Genomic DNA, 21,483 nt, shown 5'->3' with positions numbered 1-21,483 from the left:
TGGCTTATGTGTTTCCACCGTTTCCTCTGCTTCCTCGTCTGATTGCCAAAGTCAAGCAGGAGAGAGCATCGGTGATCTTGATAGCGCCTGCGTGGCCACGCAGGACTTGGTATGCAGATCTGGTGGACATGTCATCCTTTCCACCATGGACTCTGCCGCTGAGACAGGACCTTCTACTTCAAGGTCCTTTCAACCATCCAAATCTAATTTCTCTGAGACTGACTGCCTGGAGATTGAACGCTTGATTTTATCAAAACATGGTTTTTCAGTCAGTCATTGATACCTTGATTCAGGCACGGAAGCCTGTCACCAGGAAAATCTATCAAAATATGGCATAAATATCTTTATTGGTGTGAATCTAAGGTCTACTCGTGGAGTAAGGTCAGGATTCCCAGGATATTATCTTTTCTCCAAGATGGATTGGAGAAAGGATTGTCAGCTAGTTCCTTAAAGGGACAGATTTCTGCGCTATCTATTCTTTTGCACAAGCGTCTGGCGGATGCCCCAGACGTTCAGGCATTTTGTCAGGCTTTAGTTAGAATCAAGCCTGTGTTTAAACCTGTTGCTCCACCTTGGAGCTTAAATTTGGTTCTTAAAGTTCTTCAGGGGGTTCCGTTTGAACCTCTTCATTCCATAGATATCAAACTTTTATCTTGGAAAGTTCTTTTTTTGGTAGCTATTTCCTCGGCTCGTAGAGTTTCCGAGTTATCTGCCTTACAATGTGATTCTCCTTATCTGATCTTCCATGCAGATAAGGTAGTTCTGCGTTCCAAACCTGGGTTTTTACCTAAGGTGGTATCTAATAAGAATATCAATCAAGAGATTGTTGTTCCGTCTGTGTCCTAATCCTTCATCAAAGAAGGAGCGTCTATTACACAATCTGGACGTGGTTCGTGCATTAAAGTTTTACTTACAAGCTACTAAAGATTTTCGTCAAACATCTGCTTTGTTTGTTGTCTACTTTGGACAGAGGAGAGGTCGAAAGGCTTCGGCAACCTCTTTCTTTTGGCTTAGAAGCATAATCTGTTTAGCCTATGAGACTGCTGGCCAGCAGCCTCCAGAAAGGATTACAGCTTATTCTACTAGAGCTGTGGCTTCCACATGGGCCTTTAAAAATGAGGCTTCTGTTGAACAGATTTGCAAGGCGGCGACTTGGTCTTCGCTTCATACTTTTCAAAATTCTCCAAATTTGATACTTTTGCTTCTTCGGAGGCTATTTTTGGGAGAGAGGTTTTACAGGCAGGGGTACCTTCCGTTTAAGTACCTGCCTTGTCCCTCCCTTCATCCGTGTACTTTAGCTTTGGTATTGGTATCCCACAAGTAATGGATGATCCGTGGACTGGATACACCTTACAAGAGAAAACATAATTTATGCTTACCTGATAAATTTATTTCTCTTGTGGTGTATCCAGTCCACGGCCTGCCCTGTCATTTTAAGGCAGGTAGTTTTTAATTTTAAACTACAGTCACCACTACACCCTATGGTTTCTCCTTTCTCTGCTTGTTTTCGGTCGAATGACTGGATATGGTAGTGAGGGGAGGAGCTATATAGACAGCTCTGCTGTGGGTGTCCTCTTGCAACTTCCTGTTGGGAATGATAATATCCCACAAGTAATGGATGATCCGTGGACTGGATACACCACAAGAGAAATAAATTTATCAGGTAAGCATAAATTATGTTTTTTTTTTATATATTTTCAATATTTTTATTGAGGAAATGGGATACATACACTTTGTATAGTATATGCAATATAGTAGTTAATCATATCGTATCTGATTATAGTTGTACAACAATTTTGAAAATCCTCCTTTTTCAGTCCCCAAAAACAGTAATGCAGATCACTGGTGCTTAAGAAAAACCAAAGGGGTTAATATGCAACATGAAACATAAATAAAAGATTACATAGGAACAAACTGCTTCACTTGAAAAAATAAACAAAATATGAAGAAACTACTCGTTTCTAGTAGTTAGGAAATGGATGCATGAGTCAGGACTGGTTACTATATTAGTACAAATCTCACAAAGGCAAGCAACTGTCATTTATAAACTTGTAAAACTTGGCAAAGCGGATAAACAATTCCCCCCCCCCCCCCTTTAAAATATAATCTATAAGAGATGTCTTAAACGGCTGTAAACATATACTCTTAACATGTTGTTATACATCCCTCTCTTGATCATAAAAATACGGTACAAACCCGGATACGTAAAGCACACAACACACAATTTAAACCTTCTGTTAAAGCTTAGTTCTTGTTATTGCCTTTTTATGGTAAGTACTGGACTCCCCATCCCCGGTCCCGGCCGCAGACCACGTAGGGGGGGGACCCACTTTGCTATCCTTTTTCTTTCATGAACTGAGGCTACATGCATAGTAAATTTCCCTTTTTCAAATGTTAGATTATGTCCCCCTAGGAGCCACCCCCTAAACCCAGCAGGAAACGTATAAAATTATAAAAGGGCATTGATGCTATTACTGCGCCTCTTTCAAGATGTCTGTGTGCGTGTACTTCTGGAGCTTATCTGCACTCTATTTAATGCAACAACATGGGGGCTTGAAACCAGGTTATTCAGGACTTCTTAACTGATAAATTCGTTTCTTTCATATTGGCAAGAGTCCATGAGGTCCACCCTTTTTATGATGGTTATGTTTTTTTTGTATAAAAGCACAATTTCCAGTTCCTCTTTTTTTTTGTATGCTTTTTTACTCCTTTTTATCACCTCACTACTTGGCTATTCGTTAAACTGAGTTGTGTGTGTGGTGGGAGGTGTATTTACAGGCATTTGAGGTTTGGGAAACTTTGACCCCTCCTGGTAGGAATGTATATCCCATACGTCACTAGCTCATAAAGTCTTGCCAATATGAAAGAAATTAATTTATCAGGTAAGTTCTTACATAAATGATGTTGTTTACTTAGAATTAAAATGTGTTACTTTTTATTTTTACTATAATAGCAATCATATGCATGGGTTGTACACAAAAATGGACTTCCTGTTACGTTAAAAAATAAACAGCTTCAACTGCTTTTTCCTGCAAATAAATACAAATACAAATAGCATGTTTAAATAACACTGTTATGGGATCATTCCATTCTTTGACCAAATACACAATCCTGGCTGCATAAACCAATGCACCTCCTGAGAAACCTACTGGTAAGGGTTTTGTTCCTGAGAATCTTCGAACTAAACTTTTTTACACTTACAACTATTTTAAAGGTCACCCAGGCAAGAACCAAATGATTTGGTCTGTCACTCGACAATTCTGGTGGCCAGCTCTTCGTTCTGATGTTGCTGCGTATGTTGCCTCCTGCTCAGTTTGTGCACAGAATAAGACTCCTTGACGTCTTCCTGTGGGTCTTCTTCAACCTATTGCTAATGATGAGCGTCCTTGGACACATCTTTCCATGGACTTCATTGTCGAGCTCCCTGTTTCCAATGGCAATACTGTTATCCTTATGGTGGTTGACCGTTTTTCTAAAATGTCACATTGCATTCCCTTGAAGAAGTTGCCTACCGCTCAGGAGCTTGCTTCAGTTTTTGCCTGGGAGATCTTCCGTTTACATTGGTTACCCAAGGAGATAGTGTCGGACCAGGGTAGCCAGTTTGTCTCCAGATTTTGGCATTCCTTTGTGCTCAAATGGGGATCCAGCTTTCCTTCTCCTCTGCATATCACCCGCAATCCAATGGGGCTGCGGAACGGTCTAATCAAGCTCTGGAACAGTTCCTCCGTTGCTATGTCTCAGATCACCACAATAATTGGTCTGAACTGTTACCTTGGGCAGAGTTTGCTCGTAATAGTGCTATTAATGCTTCCACCAAGTTATCCCCGTTCATGGCGAATTATGGGTTTCAACCATCCTTGTTGCCCGATCCATTCATGTCTCAGGGTATGCCGGCTTTGGAGGAGCATCTCCGGCAACTCCGTTCCACGTGGGTGCAGATTCAGGATTGCCTTCATTGTTCTATGCAGCGCCAAAAGTTCCAGGCTGATCATAGGCGTCTGCTCGCACCTTCCTACCAGGTTGGTGAGAGGGTTTGGCTGTCCTCCCGCAACTTGAACCTTCGTGTGCCTTCCAATAAACTGGCTCCCCGTTATGTTGGTCCTTTTTGGATACTCCGACGGGTCAATCCTGTGGCCTACACTCTTGACCTTCCTCCTGCAATGCACATCTCCAATGTTTTTCATGTCTCCCTCTTGAAACCATGGTTTTGTAATCGGTTTACCAATGTGTTGCCTCTTACCCGTCCAATCTCTGACAACCATGAAGAATATGAGGTCAGCAGCATTTTTTGACTCTCGTATCTCCTGGGGCCGTGTACAGTATTTTGTTCACTGGAGGGGCTACGGTCCTGAGGAGCGTTCATGGGTTCCCTCCTCTGATGTTCAAGCTCCCGCTCTTCTCCGTACCTTCCATGCCCGTTTTCCCAATAAGCCTTTTGTCCTCCCGCGAGGGAGGGGACTGTCAGGGTTTTTTCCCTGCTTTGTTTGCCATGTGCTGCTGGCAGCCATTTTGCTCACCTTTTCTTGCTGAATCTAGTGCAGAGTGTGTGATGCTGCTCATTTCCTCCACGCCCTCTTATGGCCAGACTGTTGTACATCATCCGTGTGACAGTTTGCATTCTCAGAATTGTGATGTCATCACTTATTATTTAAAGGGCTTCTGTTAAGTATACTTTGCCCTTGCGTTGTCTCAGACATGTTTGTGAGTTCCTGTGTTCCAGTTCATGTGTATTATCTGGCTATTCTGATGTCTCTTCTGGTTCCTGATCCCTGGCTTGTTCCTGACTTTGCTGTTCTCCTAGTTCCTGATTTCGGCCCGTCTGACTACTCGCTTTGGTTCCTAACTCGTCTCGTCTGACTACCAGCTCCAGTTTTGACTCCTGGCTTATTTGACTTGTGGACTATTTATTACTTTTGTTATTAATAAAGGTGTGATTATTTTTGCACTTCTCGTCTGTCTGATTCCTGGCACCCTGACACACTCCCTAGATGCCTTAATATCTCCTGAAATACAATTTAAAAATATTTTATTTCAACTTTATATAACTGTAGATTGCTACCCCCTTTCTTTAACTGTAAGAGAGGTTTATTATAACCTCTGTGTTTAGGAGACTTTTCACACTCTAATTATAAAGTTTTATTGTATCATCCTATTAGCATATCATAATAAAGATAAAATGATGTTTCTTTCATGTAATTGGCAAGAGTCCATGAGCTAGTGACGTAGGGATATACATTCCTACCAGGAGGGGCAAAGTTTCCCAAACCTCAATGTCTATAAATACACCCCTCACCACACCCACAATTCAGTTTTACAAACTTTGCCTCCCATGGAGGTGGTGAAGTAAGTTTGTGCTAGATTTCTACGTTGATATGCGCTTCGCAGCAGGCTGAAGCCCGGTTTTCCTCTGAGTGCAGTGAATGTCAGAGGGATGTGAAGAGAGTATTGCCTATTTGAATACCATGGTCTTCCTCTAGGGGATCTATTTCATAGGTTCTCTGTTATCGGTCGTAGAGATTTCTTCTCCTACCTCCCTTTTCAGATCGACGATATACTCTTATATACCATTACCTCTACTGATTCTCGTTTCAGTACTGGTTTGGCTATCTACTATATGTAGATGAGTGTCTTAGGGTAAGTAAGTCTTATTTTATTTATGACACTCTAAGCTATGGTTTGGCACTTTATATGTAAAGTTCTAAATATATGTTTTAAACTTATATTTGCCATGATTCAGGTCAATCAGTGTTCCTTCTTTCAGACTGTCAGTTTCATTTTTTTGGGAAAATGCATATGAATTAAAAACATTTTCTTACCTTAAAATTTTCAATTGACTTTTTTCTTCTAAATTGCGGGCTGTTAGGCTCGCGGGTGCAGAAAATGCTAGAATTTATTGCGTCTTTTTTGGCGCGATAATGAGGTCATTTCCGGCGTCGTAGTTGACGCCGGAACTTTTCACGTAGTTGCGTCATTTTTGACTCGTGTTTGTTGCAGACGTTTTTTGGCGCCAAAAAATGTGGGTATCATTCTTGGCGCCAGTTTTTTTCACATTATTTCAGTCTCACTTTTTAGTTGCTTCTGGTTTCTAGAGGCTTGTTTTGCATTTTTTCCCATTCCTGAAACTGTCATTTAAGGAATTTGATAATTTTGCTTTATATGTTGTTTTTTCTATTACATATTGCAAGATGTCATTACCTGACCCTGGATCAGAATCTACTTCTGGAAAGACGCTGCCTGATGTTGGTTCTACCAAAGCTAAGTGCATTTGTTGTAAACTTTTGGTAACTGTTCCTCTGGCTGTAGTTTGTGTTAGTTGTCATGATAAACTATCAAACGCGGATAATATTTCCATTAGTAATAATCCATTACCTGTTGTTGTTCCTTCAACATCTAATGTTCAGGATGTTCCTGTTAATGTAAAAGAATTTGTTTCTAATTCTATTCGGAAGGCTCTGTCTGTTATACCTCCTCCTAGTAAACGTAAAAGGTCTTTTAAAACTTCTCATATTTCAGATGAATTTTTAAATGACCACCATCATTCTGACTTATCTATTTCTGATGAGGATCTATCTGGTTCAGAAGATTCTGCCTCAGATATTGACACTGATAAATCTTCATATTTGTTTAAGATGGAGTTTATTCGTTCTTTACTGAAAGAAGTGTTGATTGCATTAGATATGGAGGAGTCTAGTCCTCTTGATATTAAAACTAATGGAATAGTCTGGGTACTTCATTTACTCCTTCTCCAAGGTTTAAGAAATTGTACCCTTTGCCATCTGATAGATTAGAATTTTGGGAAAAAATCCCCAAAGTTGATGGGGCTATCTCTACTCTTGCTAAACGTACTACTATTCCTACGGCAGATAGTACTTCTTTTAAGGATCCTTTAGATAGGAAGCTTGAATCCTTTCTAAGGAAGGCTTATGTTCAGGTAATCTTCTTAGACCTGCTATTTCTTTGGCTGATGTTGCTGCAGCTTCCACTTTCTGGTTGGAGGCTTTAGCGCAACAAGTGTCAGACCATAATGCTTATAGCATTGTTAAACTTCTTCAACATGCTAATAACTTTATTTGTGATGCCATTTTTGAGATCATTAGGATTGATGTCAGATATATGTCTTTAGCTATTTTAGCTAGAAGAGCTTTATGGCTTAAATCTTGGAATGCAGATATGACATCTAAGTCAACGTTGCTTTCTCTTTCTTTCCAAGGTAATAAATTATTTGGTTCTCAGTTGGATTCTATAATTTCAACTGTTACTGGGGGGAAGGGAGCTTTTTTGCCTCAGGATAAAAAATCTAAGGGTAAATATAGGGCTGCTAATCGTTTTCGTTCCTTTCGTCAGAATAAGGAACAGAAGCCTGACCCTTCCCCTAAAGGAACAGTTTCCGTTTGGAAACCACCTCCAGTCTGGAATAAATCCAAGCCTTTTAGAAAATCAAAACCAGCTCCCAAGTCCGCATGAAGGTGTGGCCCTCATTCCAGCACAGCTGGTAGGGGGCAGGCTACGTTTTTTTCAAAGATGTTTGGATCAATTCGATTCAAAATCTTTGGATACAGAATAGTTTTCAAGGTAAGACCGCCTGTGAGAAGATTTTTTTCTCTCACGCATTCCAGTAAACCCAGTAAAGGCTCAGGCGTTTCTGTAATGTGTTTTAGACCTGGAGTCAGCTGGGGTAATTGTGCCAGTTCCAGTTCTGGAACGGGGCCTGGGGTTTTATTCAAATCTGTTCATTGTACCAAAGAAAGTGAATTCTTTCAGACCAGTTCTGGATCTAAAAATATTGAATCGTTATGTAAGGATACCAACATTCAAAATGGTGACTATAAGGACTATTCTGACTTTTGTTCAGCAAGGGCATTATATGTCCACAATAGACTTACAGGATGCATATCTTCATATTCCAACTCTTCCTTTTGACCTAGCAACAGCTCCAAAGATCTTTTCAAAGGTTCTCGGTGCCCTTCTCTCTGTAATCAGAGAGCAGGGTATTGCGATATTTCCTTATTCGGACGATATCTTGGTACTTGCTCAGTCTTTACATTCTGCAGAATCTCACACATCAACTTGTGGTGTTTCTTCAAAGACATGGTTGGAGGATCAATTTACCAAAGAGTTCCTTGATTCCTCAGACAAGGGTAACCTTTTTGGGTTTCCAAATAGATTCAGTGTTCATGACTTTGTCTCTAACAGAAAAGAGAAGTCTGAGACTGAAGGTTTTGACAAGCTGAAACGAATTTCAATCTTTCCCTTCGGTAGCTTTGTGCATGGAAATTCTAGGTCTCATGACTGCTGCATCGGACGCGATCCCCTTTGCTCATTTTCACATGAGACCTCTCCAGCTTTGTATGCTGAACCAATGGTGCAGTGATTATACAAAGATATCACAATTAATATCCTTAAATCCCAATGTTCGATCTTCTCTGACTTGGTCTTTGGATCACCATCATTTAGTTCAAGTGGCCTCCTTTGTTCGTCCAACCTGGACTGTGATCTCAACAGATGCGAGTCTTTCAGGTTGGGGAGCTGTATGGGGATCTCTGACAGCGCAGGGGGTTTGGGAATCTCAGGAGGCGAGATTACCAATCAACATTTTGGAACTCTGTGCGATTTTCAGAGCTCTTCAGTTCTGGCCTCTTCTGAAGAGAGAATCGTTTATTTGTTTTCAGACAGACAATGTCACAACCGTGGCATATGTCAATCATCAAGGTGGGACTCACAGTCCTCAGGCTATGAAAGAAGTATCTCGGATACTTGTATGGGCGGAATCCAGCTCCTGTCTAATCTCTGCGGTTCATATCCCAGGTATAGACAATTGGGAAGCGGATTATCTCAGTCGCCAGACGTTACATCCGGGCGAATGGTCTCTTCACCCAGAGGTATTTCTTCAGATTGTTCAAATCTGGGGACTTCCAGAAATAGATCTGATGGCTTCTCATCTAAATAAGAAACTTCCCAGGTATCTGTCCAGATCCAGGGATCCTCAGGCGGAAGCGGTGGATGCGTTGTCACTTCCTTGGAATTATCAACCTGCTTATATCTTTCCGCCTCTAGTTCTTCTTCCAAAAGTGATTTCCAAAATCCTAATGGAGCGTTCGTTTCTACTGCTGGTGGCTCCAGCATGGCCACACAGGTTTTGGTATGCGGATCTCGTTCGGATGGCCAGTTGCCAACCTTGGACACTTCCGTTAAGGCCAGACCTTCTATCTCAAGGCCCTTTTTTCCATCAGGATCTCAAATCATTAAATTTGAAGGTATGGAGATTGAACGCTTAATACTTAGTCATAGAGGTTTCTCTGACTCGGTGATTAATACTATGTTACAGGCTCGTAAATCTGTGTCTAGAAAGATTTATTGCAGAGTTTGGAAGACTTACATTTCTTGGTGTTCTTCTCATAGATTCTCTTGGCATTCTTTTAGAATTCCTAGAATTTTACAGTTTCTTCAGGATGGTTTGGATAAGGGTTTGTCTGCAAGTTCCTTGAAAGGACAAATCTCTGCTCTTTCTGTTCTGTTTCACAGAAAAATTGCAAATCTTCCTGATATTGTTTTGTACAGGCTTTTATGTTGAAGCTACTAAAGATTTCAGAAAGACTTCTAGTCTATTTGTTATCTTTTCTGGTTCTAGGAAAGGTCAGAAGGCTTCTGCCATTTCTTTGGCGTCTTGGTTAAAGCTTTTGATTCATCATGCTTATGTAGAGTCGGGTAAATCCCCTCCTCAGAGGATTACGGCTCATTCTACTAGGTCAGTTTCTTCTTCCTGGGCTTTTAAGAATGAAGCTTCTGTTGATCAGATTTGCAAAGCAGCAACTTGGTCTTCTTTGCATACTTTTACTAAATTCTACCATTTTGATGTTTTTTCTTCCTCAGAAGCAGTTTTGGGTAGAAAAGTACTTCAGGCAGCTGTTTCAGTTTGATTCTTCTGCTTATAATTTCAGTTTTTTTCATTATAAGATTAAAACTTTTTGATTTGATTTGTGGATTGTTTTTTCAGCGTAAATGGCTGTCTTTATTTTATCCCTCCACATCTTGGGTATCTGCTATCCCATACGTCACTAGCTCATGGACTTTTGCCAATTACATGAAAGAAAACATAATTTATGTAAGAACTTAGCTGATAAATTCATTTCTTTCATATTAGCAAGAGTCCATGAGGCCCACCCTTTTTTTGTGGTGGTTATGATTTTTTTTGTATAAAGCACAATTATTCCAATTCCTTGTTTGATGCTTTCGCTCCTTTCTTATCACCCCACTTCTTGGCTATTCGTTAAACTGAATTGTGGGTGTGGTGAGGGGTGTATTTATAGGGATTTTGAGGTTTGGGAAACTTTGCCCCTCCTGGTAGGAATGTATATCCCATACGTCACTAGCTCATGGACTCTTGCCAATATGAAAGAAATGAATTTATCAGGTAAGTTCTTACATAAATTGTTTTCTCACAAGAGACTCGAGTAGCCTCCTTATTCCAAAATGCCCACCACTATTTTAAATGCCTTGCAGGCTTAGTTGGTCCGAAAGTGGCCTTGAATGATGATCGGAGGGTTTAGAATTTTGTTGGCATACTATCGAAATATATTTCTTTTCAGTATTGTATCTTTTTTATTTTTTTTCTTGAAATACTGTTATACTTTGACTATAGCTATATTGAGTAACGTGGAAATCTCTCAATGCTGGTGTATTTTGTTTTGATGCATGTAAATTACATTGCAATGATTTTTGATTTACATATTGTTTATGCCTCAAGAAGTACCTCAATAAAATAAAGCAGAACTATACATTGTTACAAGAACACTCCCAGATGGGCTATATAAATGGATCTGTAAAACATTTATGTAAAGGAAAATTTATTGTAAAATATCCCTTTTAAGGTTTGGATTAAATTCTATGATTTCTCTCTCCCCCCCCTGCAGCCGGGATTACTTGGAGTCTTCCAGAAGTTGATTGCTTCAAAAGCTAATGACCATCAAGGGTTTTATCTACTTAACAGTATAATTGAGCACATGCCCGTGTGAGTAAGATGAATATTTTTTTTTTCTTCTTATCAAAATGTTAAATACTGATCTTTTGTTTTAGATGCCTGAAACAAAGGAAGCTTGCATGTTGGCCCTATGGTAGCAGCAACTCAGTATAACTAATGGGAAAAAACTGCTTTGATTTAAGAACATACTGTACACTATATCGCCTTATGGTACAATGCATAACACGGGAACGGTAAACTAGTTATTGCACATAGGTGCCCTGGCTTCTATGTCACAACTAACCATGCTGTTAAATTCTACATTACAAGTTTCCTCATCAGTTTTCACATTCATTGGCTATATTCTCATATTCAGTCAAACTTGGAGCCAAACTACAACAATAATTTACAATAATTTTCTTTTTTTTCTCTTTCAGAAGCAATTAACTTGGAAGTTGATATTGAGTTGTCATTCTACAAACATAAATAAAAACATACTTTTATTGCAGATAAGAACTATAGATCCAACAAGTCTGCCCATATTGCCCATAAAGTGTTAGTTCTTAAGTATATCCTTATGCTTATCCCAGGCATTTTTTAAAGAGCCATTAAACTGCTGAGTACAACTACAGTTGTATGAATACTACTCACCATGCTATTGTTTTCCCTCCTGTAACTGCAGCTCTCTTTAAATATGTTCTCCTTGTTTAGTTCATTGCTGAATCCAGCTTTTTAAAAGAGCTGTTAAAGCTCAGCATTTTATACTGGGCTCAGCCATCTTGTAGCACACGTATTGTATCAGATTTGTGATGTCACTGGCTTTTTAACTGCTGTACCTTGCACTTCAGTTTAGCTCACATAGTAGAGAGCAAAAGGGTTACTTTTTTGCAGTTTTTTGCACAGTTAAAAAGTTAAATAACAAATAATATCCAAGATGGTGGCGCCCAGTGTGAAGATGCAGAGCTTCATCAACTGATAATTGCACCTAGTTAAAATAAGAGTGATTTTGAAGACAGCTGCAGACACAGGAGGAAAAACAATAGTATGGTGAGTAGTAGCGATTCTATTGTAGTTATATGCAGCAGGTTAATGTCCCTTTAAGTCTCCCACAGTAGCAGATTTTTCTACACACTCAACACATGATATAACTACTGATTCACTAGTACTGAATAGAGCCAATGATTATACATTCTATATCCAAAGTGTTTGTGTAGTCAAGCTTTGGTAGTAGTAGGGTTGTTGGGTAAATAAAAGCAATTGTAAATGTATTATTCTACCAAGAGATCAGTAGACTTCATTCCATCTTGTTGCAAAATAATTCCAGTCTATTTAACCTATTTGTTTATCATTGGTAGGTGTGTCTGCATAAGAGGGTGTCATTTATCGCTTATGTCCATATGTATGAATGCATTTTTCCTGAAATGTAAATCCTATAGTTCCCTTATGTTGACTACCCTGTTTCTTTTGCTTCTCATGCTTCTAATTGGCTCCCACTATGGCCACAGCAGATCATGCTGCACCATGCAGTGGTTGTTTTCTCTTGTTAAGTGTAGTCAGTCCACGGGTCATCCATTACTTATGGAATATATCTCTTCCGAACAGGAAGCTGCAAGAGGATCACCCAGCAGAGCTGCTATATAGCTCCTCCCCTCACATGTCATATTCAGTCATTCTCTTGCAGCCTAACTAGATAGGTCGCTGTGAGAGGTCTGTGGTGTTTTTTAACTTAGTTTATTTCTACAATCAAAAGTTTATTTTAAATAGCACCGGAGTGTGCTGTTTATTCTCAGGCAGCATTAGAAGAAGAATCTGCCTGCGTTTTCTATGATCTTAGCAGACGTAACTAAGATCCACTGGCTGTTCTCATCTGAGGAGTGAGGTAACTTCAGAGAAGGGGAATAGCATGCAGGGCCCCCCTGCAAATGAGGTATGTGCAGTAATTATTTTTCTGAGGAATGGAATTGACTGAGAAAATACTGCGGATACCAATGTAAAGTAAGTTCAGCCTTAAATGCAGTGATAGCGACTGGTATTAGGCTGATGAGTGTGTGTACACTGAATGTATTTTTCTAAGGAATGGAATTGACTCTGAAAATACTGTTAATACTGAAATAATGTATGAGCCTTAACTGCAGTAAAAGCGACTGGTAGCAGGCTTATTAATAACAATTCATAACTTTTCAAATGTATGTTTAAAACGTTTACTGGCATGTTAATCGTTTCTCCAACATAGGTGTGTCCGGTCCACGGCGTCATCCTTACTTGTGGGATATTCTCTTCCCCAACAGGAAATGGCAAAGAGCCCAGCAAAGCTGGTCACATGATCCCTCCTAGGCTCCGCCTTCCCCAGTCATTCTCTTTGCCGTTGTACAGGCAACATCTCCACGGAGATGGCTTAGAGTTTTTTGGTGTTTAAATGTAGTTTTTATTCTTCAATCAAGAGTTTGTTATTTTAAAATAGTGCTGGTATGTACTATTTACTCTGAAACAGGAAAGAGATGAAGATTTCTGTTTGTAAGAGGAAAATGATTTTAGCAACCGTTACTAAAATCGATGGCTGTTTCCACACAGGACTGTTGAGAGGAATTAACTTCAGTTTGGGGAAACAGTGAGCAGACTTTTGCTGCTTGAGGTATGACACATTTCTAACAAGACTCGGTAATGCTGGAAGCTGTCATTTTCCCTATGGGAACCGGTAAGCCATTTTCTTAGTTTAAGTAAAAGAATAAAGGGCTTCATTAGGGCTTAAAAAACTGGTAGACATTTTTCTGGGCTAAAACGATTACTTTACTAAGTATATTTGGCAGATTATTACTTTTAATAGTTGTTAAATCTTGGGGATTGTTTTAATAAAAACGGCAGGCACTGTATTGGACACCTTTTTCACTGGGGGCCTTTTCTAGTCATAGACAGAGCCTCATTTTCGCGCCTCTAATGCGCAGTTGTTTTTGGAAAGCATGGCATGCAGATGCATGTGTGAGGAGCTAAGAACCACTGAAAAAGCTTATAGAAGGCATCATTTGGTATCGTATTCCCCTCTGGGCTTGGTTGGGTCTCAGCAAAGCAGATACCTGGGACTGTATAGGGGTTAAATGTAAAAACGGCTCCGGTTCCGTTATTTTAAGGGTTAAAGCTTTCAAATTTGGTGTGCAATACTTTTAAGGCTTTAAGTTACTGTGGTGAAATTTTGGTGAAATTTGAACAATTCCTTCATACTTTTTCACATATTCAGTAATAAAGTGTGATCAGTTTGAAATTTAAAGGGACAGTAACGGTTTTATTGTAAACGTTTTTTGTGCTTTGTTGACAAGTTTAAGCCTGTTTAACATGTCTGAACCATCAGATAACGATGTTCTATATGTATGAAAGCCAATGTGTCTCCCCATTTAAATATATGTGATATATTTGTGTCATAATGTCCAAACAAAGTAGGGATAATAATGCCATAGATATATTGCCCAAGATGATTCCTCTAATGAGGGGAGTAAGCATGGTACTGCATCATCCCCTTCTGTGTCTACACCAGTTTTGCCCACACAAGAGGCCCCTAGTACATCTAGTGCGCCAATACTTATTACCATACAACAATTAATGGCTGTAATGGATAATTCTATTGCATGCATTTTTTTCCAAAATGCCTACTTATCAGAGAAAGCGTGATTGCTCTGTTTTAAACACTGAAGAGCAAGAGGACGCTGATGATATCTGTTCTGACATACCCTCACACCTATCTGAAGGGGCCAGGAGGGAGGTTTTGTCTGAGGGAGAAATTTCAGATTCAGGGAAAATTTCTCAACAAGCAGAATCTGATATTGTAACTTTTAAATTTAAATTTCAACATCTCCACGCACTACTTAAGGAGGTATTATCTACTCTGGATGATTGTGACAATTTGGTCATTCCAGAGAAATTAGGTAAGATGGACAAGTTCCTAGAGGTTCCGGTGCCCCCCGATGTTTTTCCTATACCCAAGCGGGTGGCGGACATAGTAAATAAGGAGTGGGAAAGGCCCGGCATACCTTTTTGTCCTCCCCCTATATTTAAGAAATTAGTTCCTATAGTCGACCCCAGAAAGGACTTATAGCATACAGTCCCCAAGGTCGAGGGGGCGGTTTCTACTCTAAACAAACGCACTTCTATTCCTATAGAAGTTAGTTGTGCTTTCAAGATCCTATGGATTAAAGGTTAGAGGGTTTGCTTAAAAAGATGTTTGTTCAGCAAGGTTACCTTCTACAACCAATTTCATGCATTGTTCCTGTCACTACAGCTGCGTGTTTCTGGTTCGAAGAACTAGAAAAGTCGCTCAATAAAGAATCTTCGTACGAGGAGGTTTTGGACAGAGTTCAAGCTCTTAAATTGGCTAACTCTTTTTTATTTTAGATGCCGCTTTGCAATTAGCTAGATTAGCGGCGAATAATTCAGGGTTTGCTATCGTGGCGCGCAGAGCGCTTTTGCTTAACATCCCTTTCAAGGGTAAAACACTGTTTGGCCCTGACTTGAAAGAGATTATTTCAGACATCACTGGGGGAAAGGGCCACGCCCTTCCTCTGGATAGGTCTTTTAAGGCTAAAAAGAAGCCAAATTTTCGTCCCTTTCGCAGAAACGGACCAGCCTCAAATTCTACACCCTTTAAGCAAGAGGGTAATACTTCTCAAACCAAGCCAGCCTGGAGGCCGATGCAAGGCTGGAACAAGGGTAAGCAGGCCAAGTCACCTGCCACTGCTACCAAAACAGCATGAAGTGTTGGCCCCCGATCTGGGAAGGATCTGGTGGGGGGCAGACTTTCTCTCTTTGCTCAGGCTGGGGCAAGAGATGTTCAGGATCCTTGGGCGCTAGAAATAGTTTCTCAAGGTTATCTCCTGGAATTCAGGGAACTACCCCCAAGGGGAAGGTTCCACGGGTCTCAATTATCTTCGAACAGGCATTCTTACACTGTGTAGAAGACCTGTTAAGCATGGGAGTGATTCATCCTGTTCCATTAGGAGAACAAGGGATGGGTTTTTACTCCAACCTGTTCATAATTCCCAAAAAAGAGGGAACATTCAGACCTATTTTAGATCTCAAGATTCTAAACAAGTTTCTAAGGGTTTCATCATTCAAAATGGAAACCATTCGAACGATCCTTCCTACCATCCAGGAAGGTCAATTCATGACCACGGTGGACTTAAAGGCTGCGTACCTACGTATTCCTATCCACAAGGCACATTTTCGGTTCCTAAGGTTCGCCTTTCTGGACAAGCATTACCTGTGGCACTTCCATTCGGATTAGCCACTGCTCCAAGGATTTTCACAAGGGTACTAGGGTCCCTTCTAGCGGTGCTAAGACCAAGGGGCATTGCAGTAGTACCTTACTTGGACGACATCCTGATTCAAGTGTCGTCTCTGTCAAAAGCAAGGGCTCATACGGACATTGTCCTAGCCTTTCTCAGATCTCACAGGTGGAAAGTGAACATAGAAAAAAGTTCTCTGTCCCCGTCAACAAGAGTTCCCTTCTTGGGAACAATAATAGTTTCCTTAGAAATGAAGGTTTTTCTGACAGAGGCCAGAAAATCAAAACTTCTAAGCTCTTGTCAGGTACTTCATTCTGTTCTTCTTCCTTCCATAGCGCAGTCCATGGAAGTAATTGGGTTGATGGTTGCGGCAATGGACATAGTTCCTTTTGCACGAATTCATCTAAGACCATTGCACCTGGGCATGCTCAGACAGTGGAATGGGGATTATACAGACTTGTCTCAGACGATACAAGTAGATCAAATAACCAGAGATTCACTCCGTTGGTGGCTGACCCTGGACAACCTGTCACAGGGAATGAGCTTCCGCAGACCAGAATAGGTCATTGTCACGACCGACGCCAGTCTGGTGGGCTGGGGCGCGGTCTGGGAACCCCTGAAAACTCAGGGTCTATGGTTTCGGGAAGACTCTCTTCTCCCGATAAACATAATGGAACTGAGAGCGATATTCAATGCTCTCAAGGCTTGGCCTCGACTAGCAAAGGCCAAATTCATAAGGTTTCAATCAGTCATCATGACGACTGTTACATATATCAACCATCAGGGGGTAACAAGGAGTTCCCTGGCGATGGAGGAGCATCCGGGGGAGTGGGAACTCCATCTGGAAATCTTTGCCCAAATAACTCAATTATGGGGCATTCCAGACTTGGTACTGATGGCCTCTCGTCAGAACTTCATGGTCCCTTGTTACGGGTCCAAATCCAGGGATCCCAAGGCGACTCTATTGGATACAATAGTAGCACCTTGGATCTTCAACCTAGCTTATGTATTCCCACCGTTTCCTCTCATTCCCAGGCTGGTAGCCAGGATCAATCTGGAGAGGGCTTCGGTGACCTTGATAGTTCCTGTGTGGCCACGCAGGACTTGGTATGCAGACCTGGTGAATGTGTCATCGGCTCCACCATGGAAGCTACCTTTGAGACAGGACCTTCTTATTCAGGGTCCATTCGAACATCCGAATCTGGTTTTCCTCCAACTGACTGCTTGGAGTTTGAACGCTTGATTTTTTCAAAGCGTGGGTTTTCAGTTTCTGTAATAGATACTCTTATTCAGGCTAGAAAGCCTGTAACTAGAAAAATTTACCATAATATATGGAAAAAATATATCTGTTGGTGTGAATCTAAAGGATTCCCATGGAACAAGATAAAAATTCCTAAGATTCTTTCCTTTCTACAAGAAGGTTTGGAGAATGGATTTTCTGCGAGTTCTCTGAAGGGACAGATCTCTGCTTTATCTGTTTTACTTCACAAAAGGCTGGCAGCTGTGCCAGACGTTTAAGCGTTTGTTCAGGCTCTGGTTAGAATCAAGCCTGTTTACAGACCTTTGACTCTTCCCTGGAGTCTTAATCTAGTTCTTTCAGTTCTTCAAGGGGTTCCGTTTGAACCCTTACATTCCATAGATATTCAGTTATTATCTTGGAAAGTTTTGTTTTAGGTTGCAATTTCTTCCGCTAGAAGAGTTTGAGTTATCTGCTCTGCAGTGTTCTCCGCCCTATCTGGTCCATGCAGATAAGGTGGTTTTTACGTACTGAGCCTGGTTTTCTTCCGAAGGTTGTTTCCAACAAAAATATTAACCAGGAGATAGTTGTACCTTCTTTGTGTCCGAATCCAGTTTCATAGAAGGAACGTTTGTTACACAATTTGGACGTTGTCCGTGCTCTAAAATTCTATTTAGATGCTACAAAGGATTTCAGACAAACATCTTCCTTGTTTGTTGTTTATTCTGGTAAAAGGAGAGGTCAAAAAGCAACTTCTACCTCTCTATCTTTTTGGCTTGAAAGCATCATCAGATTGGCTTATGAGACTGCCGGACGGCAGCCTCCTGAAAGAATCACAGCTCATTCCACTAGGGCCGTGGCTTCCACATGGGCCTTTAAGAACGAGGCTTCTGTTGATCAGATATGTAAGGCAGCGACTTGGTCTTCACTGCACACTTTTACCAAATTTTACATATTTGATACTTTTGCTTCTTCTGAGGCTATTTTTGGGAGAAAGGTTTTGCAAACCGTGGTGCCTTCCATCTAGGTGACCTGATTTTCTCCCTCCCATCATCCGTGTCCTAAAGCTTTGGTATTGGTTCCCACAAGTAAGGATGACGCCGTGGACCGGACACACCTATGTTGGAGAAAACAGAATTTATGTTTACCTGATAAATTACTTTCTCCAACGGTGTGTCCGGTCCATGGCCCGCCCTGGTTTTTTAATCAGGTCTGATGATTTATTTTCTTTAACTACAGTCACCACGGTATCATATGATTTCTCCTATGCAAATATTCCTCCTTTACGTCGGTCGAATGACTGGGGAAGGCGGAGCCTAGGAGGGATCATGTGACCAGCTTTGCTGGGCTCTTTGCCATTTCCTGTTGGGGAAGAGAATATCCCACAAGTAAGGATGACGCCGTGGACCGGACACACCGTTGGAGAAAGTAATTTATCAGGTAAACATAAATTCTGTTTTTTTGTGAGGTACTTGGTGATAAAACTTATTGGGGCATGATTTTTACCACATGGCCATCTTTGTTTCTTTCATGTAATTAGCAAGAGTCCATGAGCTAGTGACGTATGGGATATACATTCCTACCAGGAGGGGCAAAGTTTCCCAAACCTCAAAATGCCTATAAATACACCCCTCACCACACCCACAAATCAGTTTTTACAAACTTTGCCTCCTATGGAGGTGGTGAAGTAAGTTTGTGCTAGATTCTACGTTGATATGCGCTCCGCAACAGGTTGGAGCCCGGTTTTCCTCTCAGCGTGCAGTGAATGTCAGAGGGATGTGAGGAGAGTATTGCCTATTTGAATGCAGTGATCTCCTTCTACGGGGTCTATTTCATAGGTTCTCTGTTATCGGTCGTAGAGATTCATCTCTTACCTCCCTTTTCAGATCGACGATATACCCTTATTTATATACCATTACCTCTGCTGATTTTCGTTTCAGTACTGGTTTGGCTTTCTACAAACGTGTAGATGAGTGTCCTGGGGTAAGTAAATCTTATTTTCTGTGACACTCTAAGCTATGGTTGGGCACTTTATTTATAAAGTTCTAAATATATGTATTCAAACATTTATTTGCCTTGACTCAGAATGTTCAACATTCCTTATTTTCAGACAGTCAGTTTCATATTTGGGATAATGCGTTTGAATCAATCATTTTTTCTTACCTTAAAAATTTGACTTTTTTTCCCTGTGGGCTGTTAGGCTCGCGGGGGCTGAAAATGCTTCATTTTATTGCGTCATTCTTGGCGCGGACTTTTTTGGCGCAAAAAATCTTTTCTATTTCCGGCGTCATACGTGTCGCCGGAAGTTGCGTCATTTTTTGACGTCCTTTTGCGCCAAAAATGTTGGCGTTCCGGATGTGGCGTCATTTTTGGCGCCAAAAAGCATTTAGGCGCCAAACAATGTGGGCGTATTATTTGGCGCCAAAAAATATGGGCGTCGCTTTTGTCTCCACATTATTTCAGTCTGATTTTTTCTTTGCTTCTGGTTACTAGAAGCTTGTTTATTGGCATTTTTTCCCATTCCTGAAACTGTCATTTAAGGAATTTGATCAATTTTGCTTTATATGTTTTTTTTTCTCTTACATATTGCAAGATGTCTCACGTTGCATCTGAGTCAGAAGATACTTCAGGAAAATCGCTGTCTAGTGCTGGAACTACCAAAGCTAAGTGTATCTGCTGTAAACTTTTGGTAGCTATTCCTCCGGCTGTTGTTTGTATTAATTGTCATGACAAACTTGTTAAAGCAGATAATATTTCCTTTAGTAATGTACCATTGCCTGTTGCAGTTCCCTCAACATCTAAGGTGCAGAATGTTCCTGATAACATAAGAGATTTTGTTTCTGAATCCATCAAGAAGGCTATGTCTGTTATTTCTCCTTCTAGGAAACATAAAAAATCTTTTAAAACTTCTCTCTCTACAGATGAATTTTTAAATGAACATCATCATTCTGATTCTGATGACTCTTCTGGTTCAGAGGATTCTGTCTCAGAGATAGATGCTGATAAATCTTCATATTTATTTAAAATGGAATTTATTCGTTCTTTACTTAAAGAAGTACTAATTGCTTTAGAAATAGAGGATTCTGGTCCTCTTGATACTAATTCTAAACGTTTAGATAAGGTGTTTAAATCTCCTGTGGTTATTCCAGAAGTTTTTCCTGTTCCTAATGCTATTTCTGAAGTTATTTCCAGAGAATGGGATAAATTGGGTAATTCATTTACCCCTTCTAAACGTTTTAAGCAATTATATCCTGTGCCGTCTGACAGATTAGAATTTTGGGACAAAATCCCTAAAGTTGATGGGGCTATTTCTACCCTTGCTAAACGTACTACTATTCCTACGTCAGATGGTACTTAGTTTAAAGATCCTTTAGATAGGAAAATTGAATCCTTTCTAAGAAAAGCTTATCTGTGTTAAGGTAATCTTCTTAGACCTGCTATATCTTTGGCTGATGTTGCTGCATCTTCAACTTTTTGGTTGGAGACTTTAGCGCAACAAGTAACAGATCATGATTCTCATAATATTATTATTCTTCTTCAGCATGCTAATAATTTTATCTGTGATGCCATTTTTGATATTATCAGAGTTGATGTCAGGTTTATGTCTCTAGCTATTTTAGCTAGAAGAGCTTTATGGCTTAAAACTTGGAATGCTGATATGGCTTCTAAATCAACTCTACTTTCCATTTCTTTCCAGGGTAACAAATTATTTGGTTCTCAGTTGGATTCCATTATCTCAACTGTTACTGGTGGGAAAGGAACTTTTTTACCACAGGATAAAAAATCTAAGGGTAAAAACAGGGCTAATAATCGTTTTCGTTCCTTTCGTTTCAACAAAGAACAAAAGCCTGATCCTTCATCCTCAGGAGCAGTTTCAGTTTGGAAACCATCTCCAGTCTGGAATAAATCCAAGCCTTCTAGAAAGGCAAAGCCTGCTTCTAAGTCCACATGAAGGTGCGGCCCTCATTCCAGCTCAGCTGGTAGGGGGCAGGTTACGTTTTTTCAAAGAAATTTGGATC

At 40.4% G+C, this 21,483-nt stretch overlaps 1 protein-coding gene across 1 annotated transcript in view; it reads left to right on the top strand.

The window, feature by feature from the left end:
* CSE1L (chromosome segregation 1 like) overlaps positions 1 to 21,483 on the top strand; it is a 475,025-nt gene that overhangs the window by 302,724 nt on the left and 150,818 nt on the right. The window contains exon 21 of the mRNA XM_053689969.1: positions 10,911 to 11,008. Coding sequence (XP_053545944.1) covers positions 10,911 to 11,008 — 98 coding nt within the window. The remainder of the gene's footprint in view (positions 1 to 10,910; positions 11,009 to 21,483) is intronic.

Source organism: Bombina bombina, chromosome 1, assembly GCF_027579735.1.
Source record: "Bombina bombina isolate aBomBom1 chromosome 1, aBomBom1.pri, whole genome shotgun sequence".
In the NCBI taxonomy this organism is placed as follows: domain Eukaryota; kingdom Metazoa; phylum Chordata; class Amphibia; order Anura; family Bombinatoridae; genus Bombina; species Bombina bombina.
This window is presented reverse-complemented; position numbering and strand designations above follow the sequence as displayed.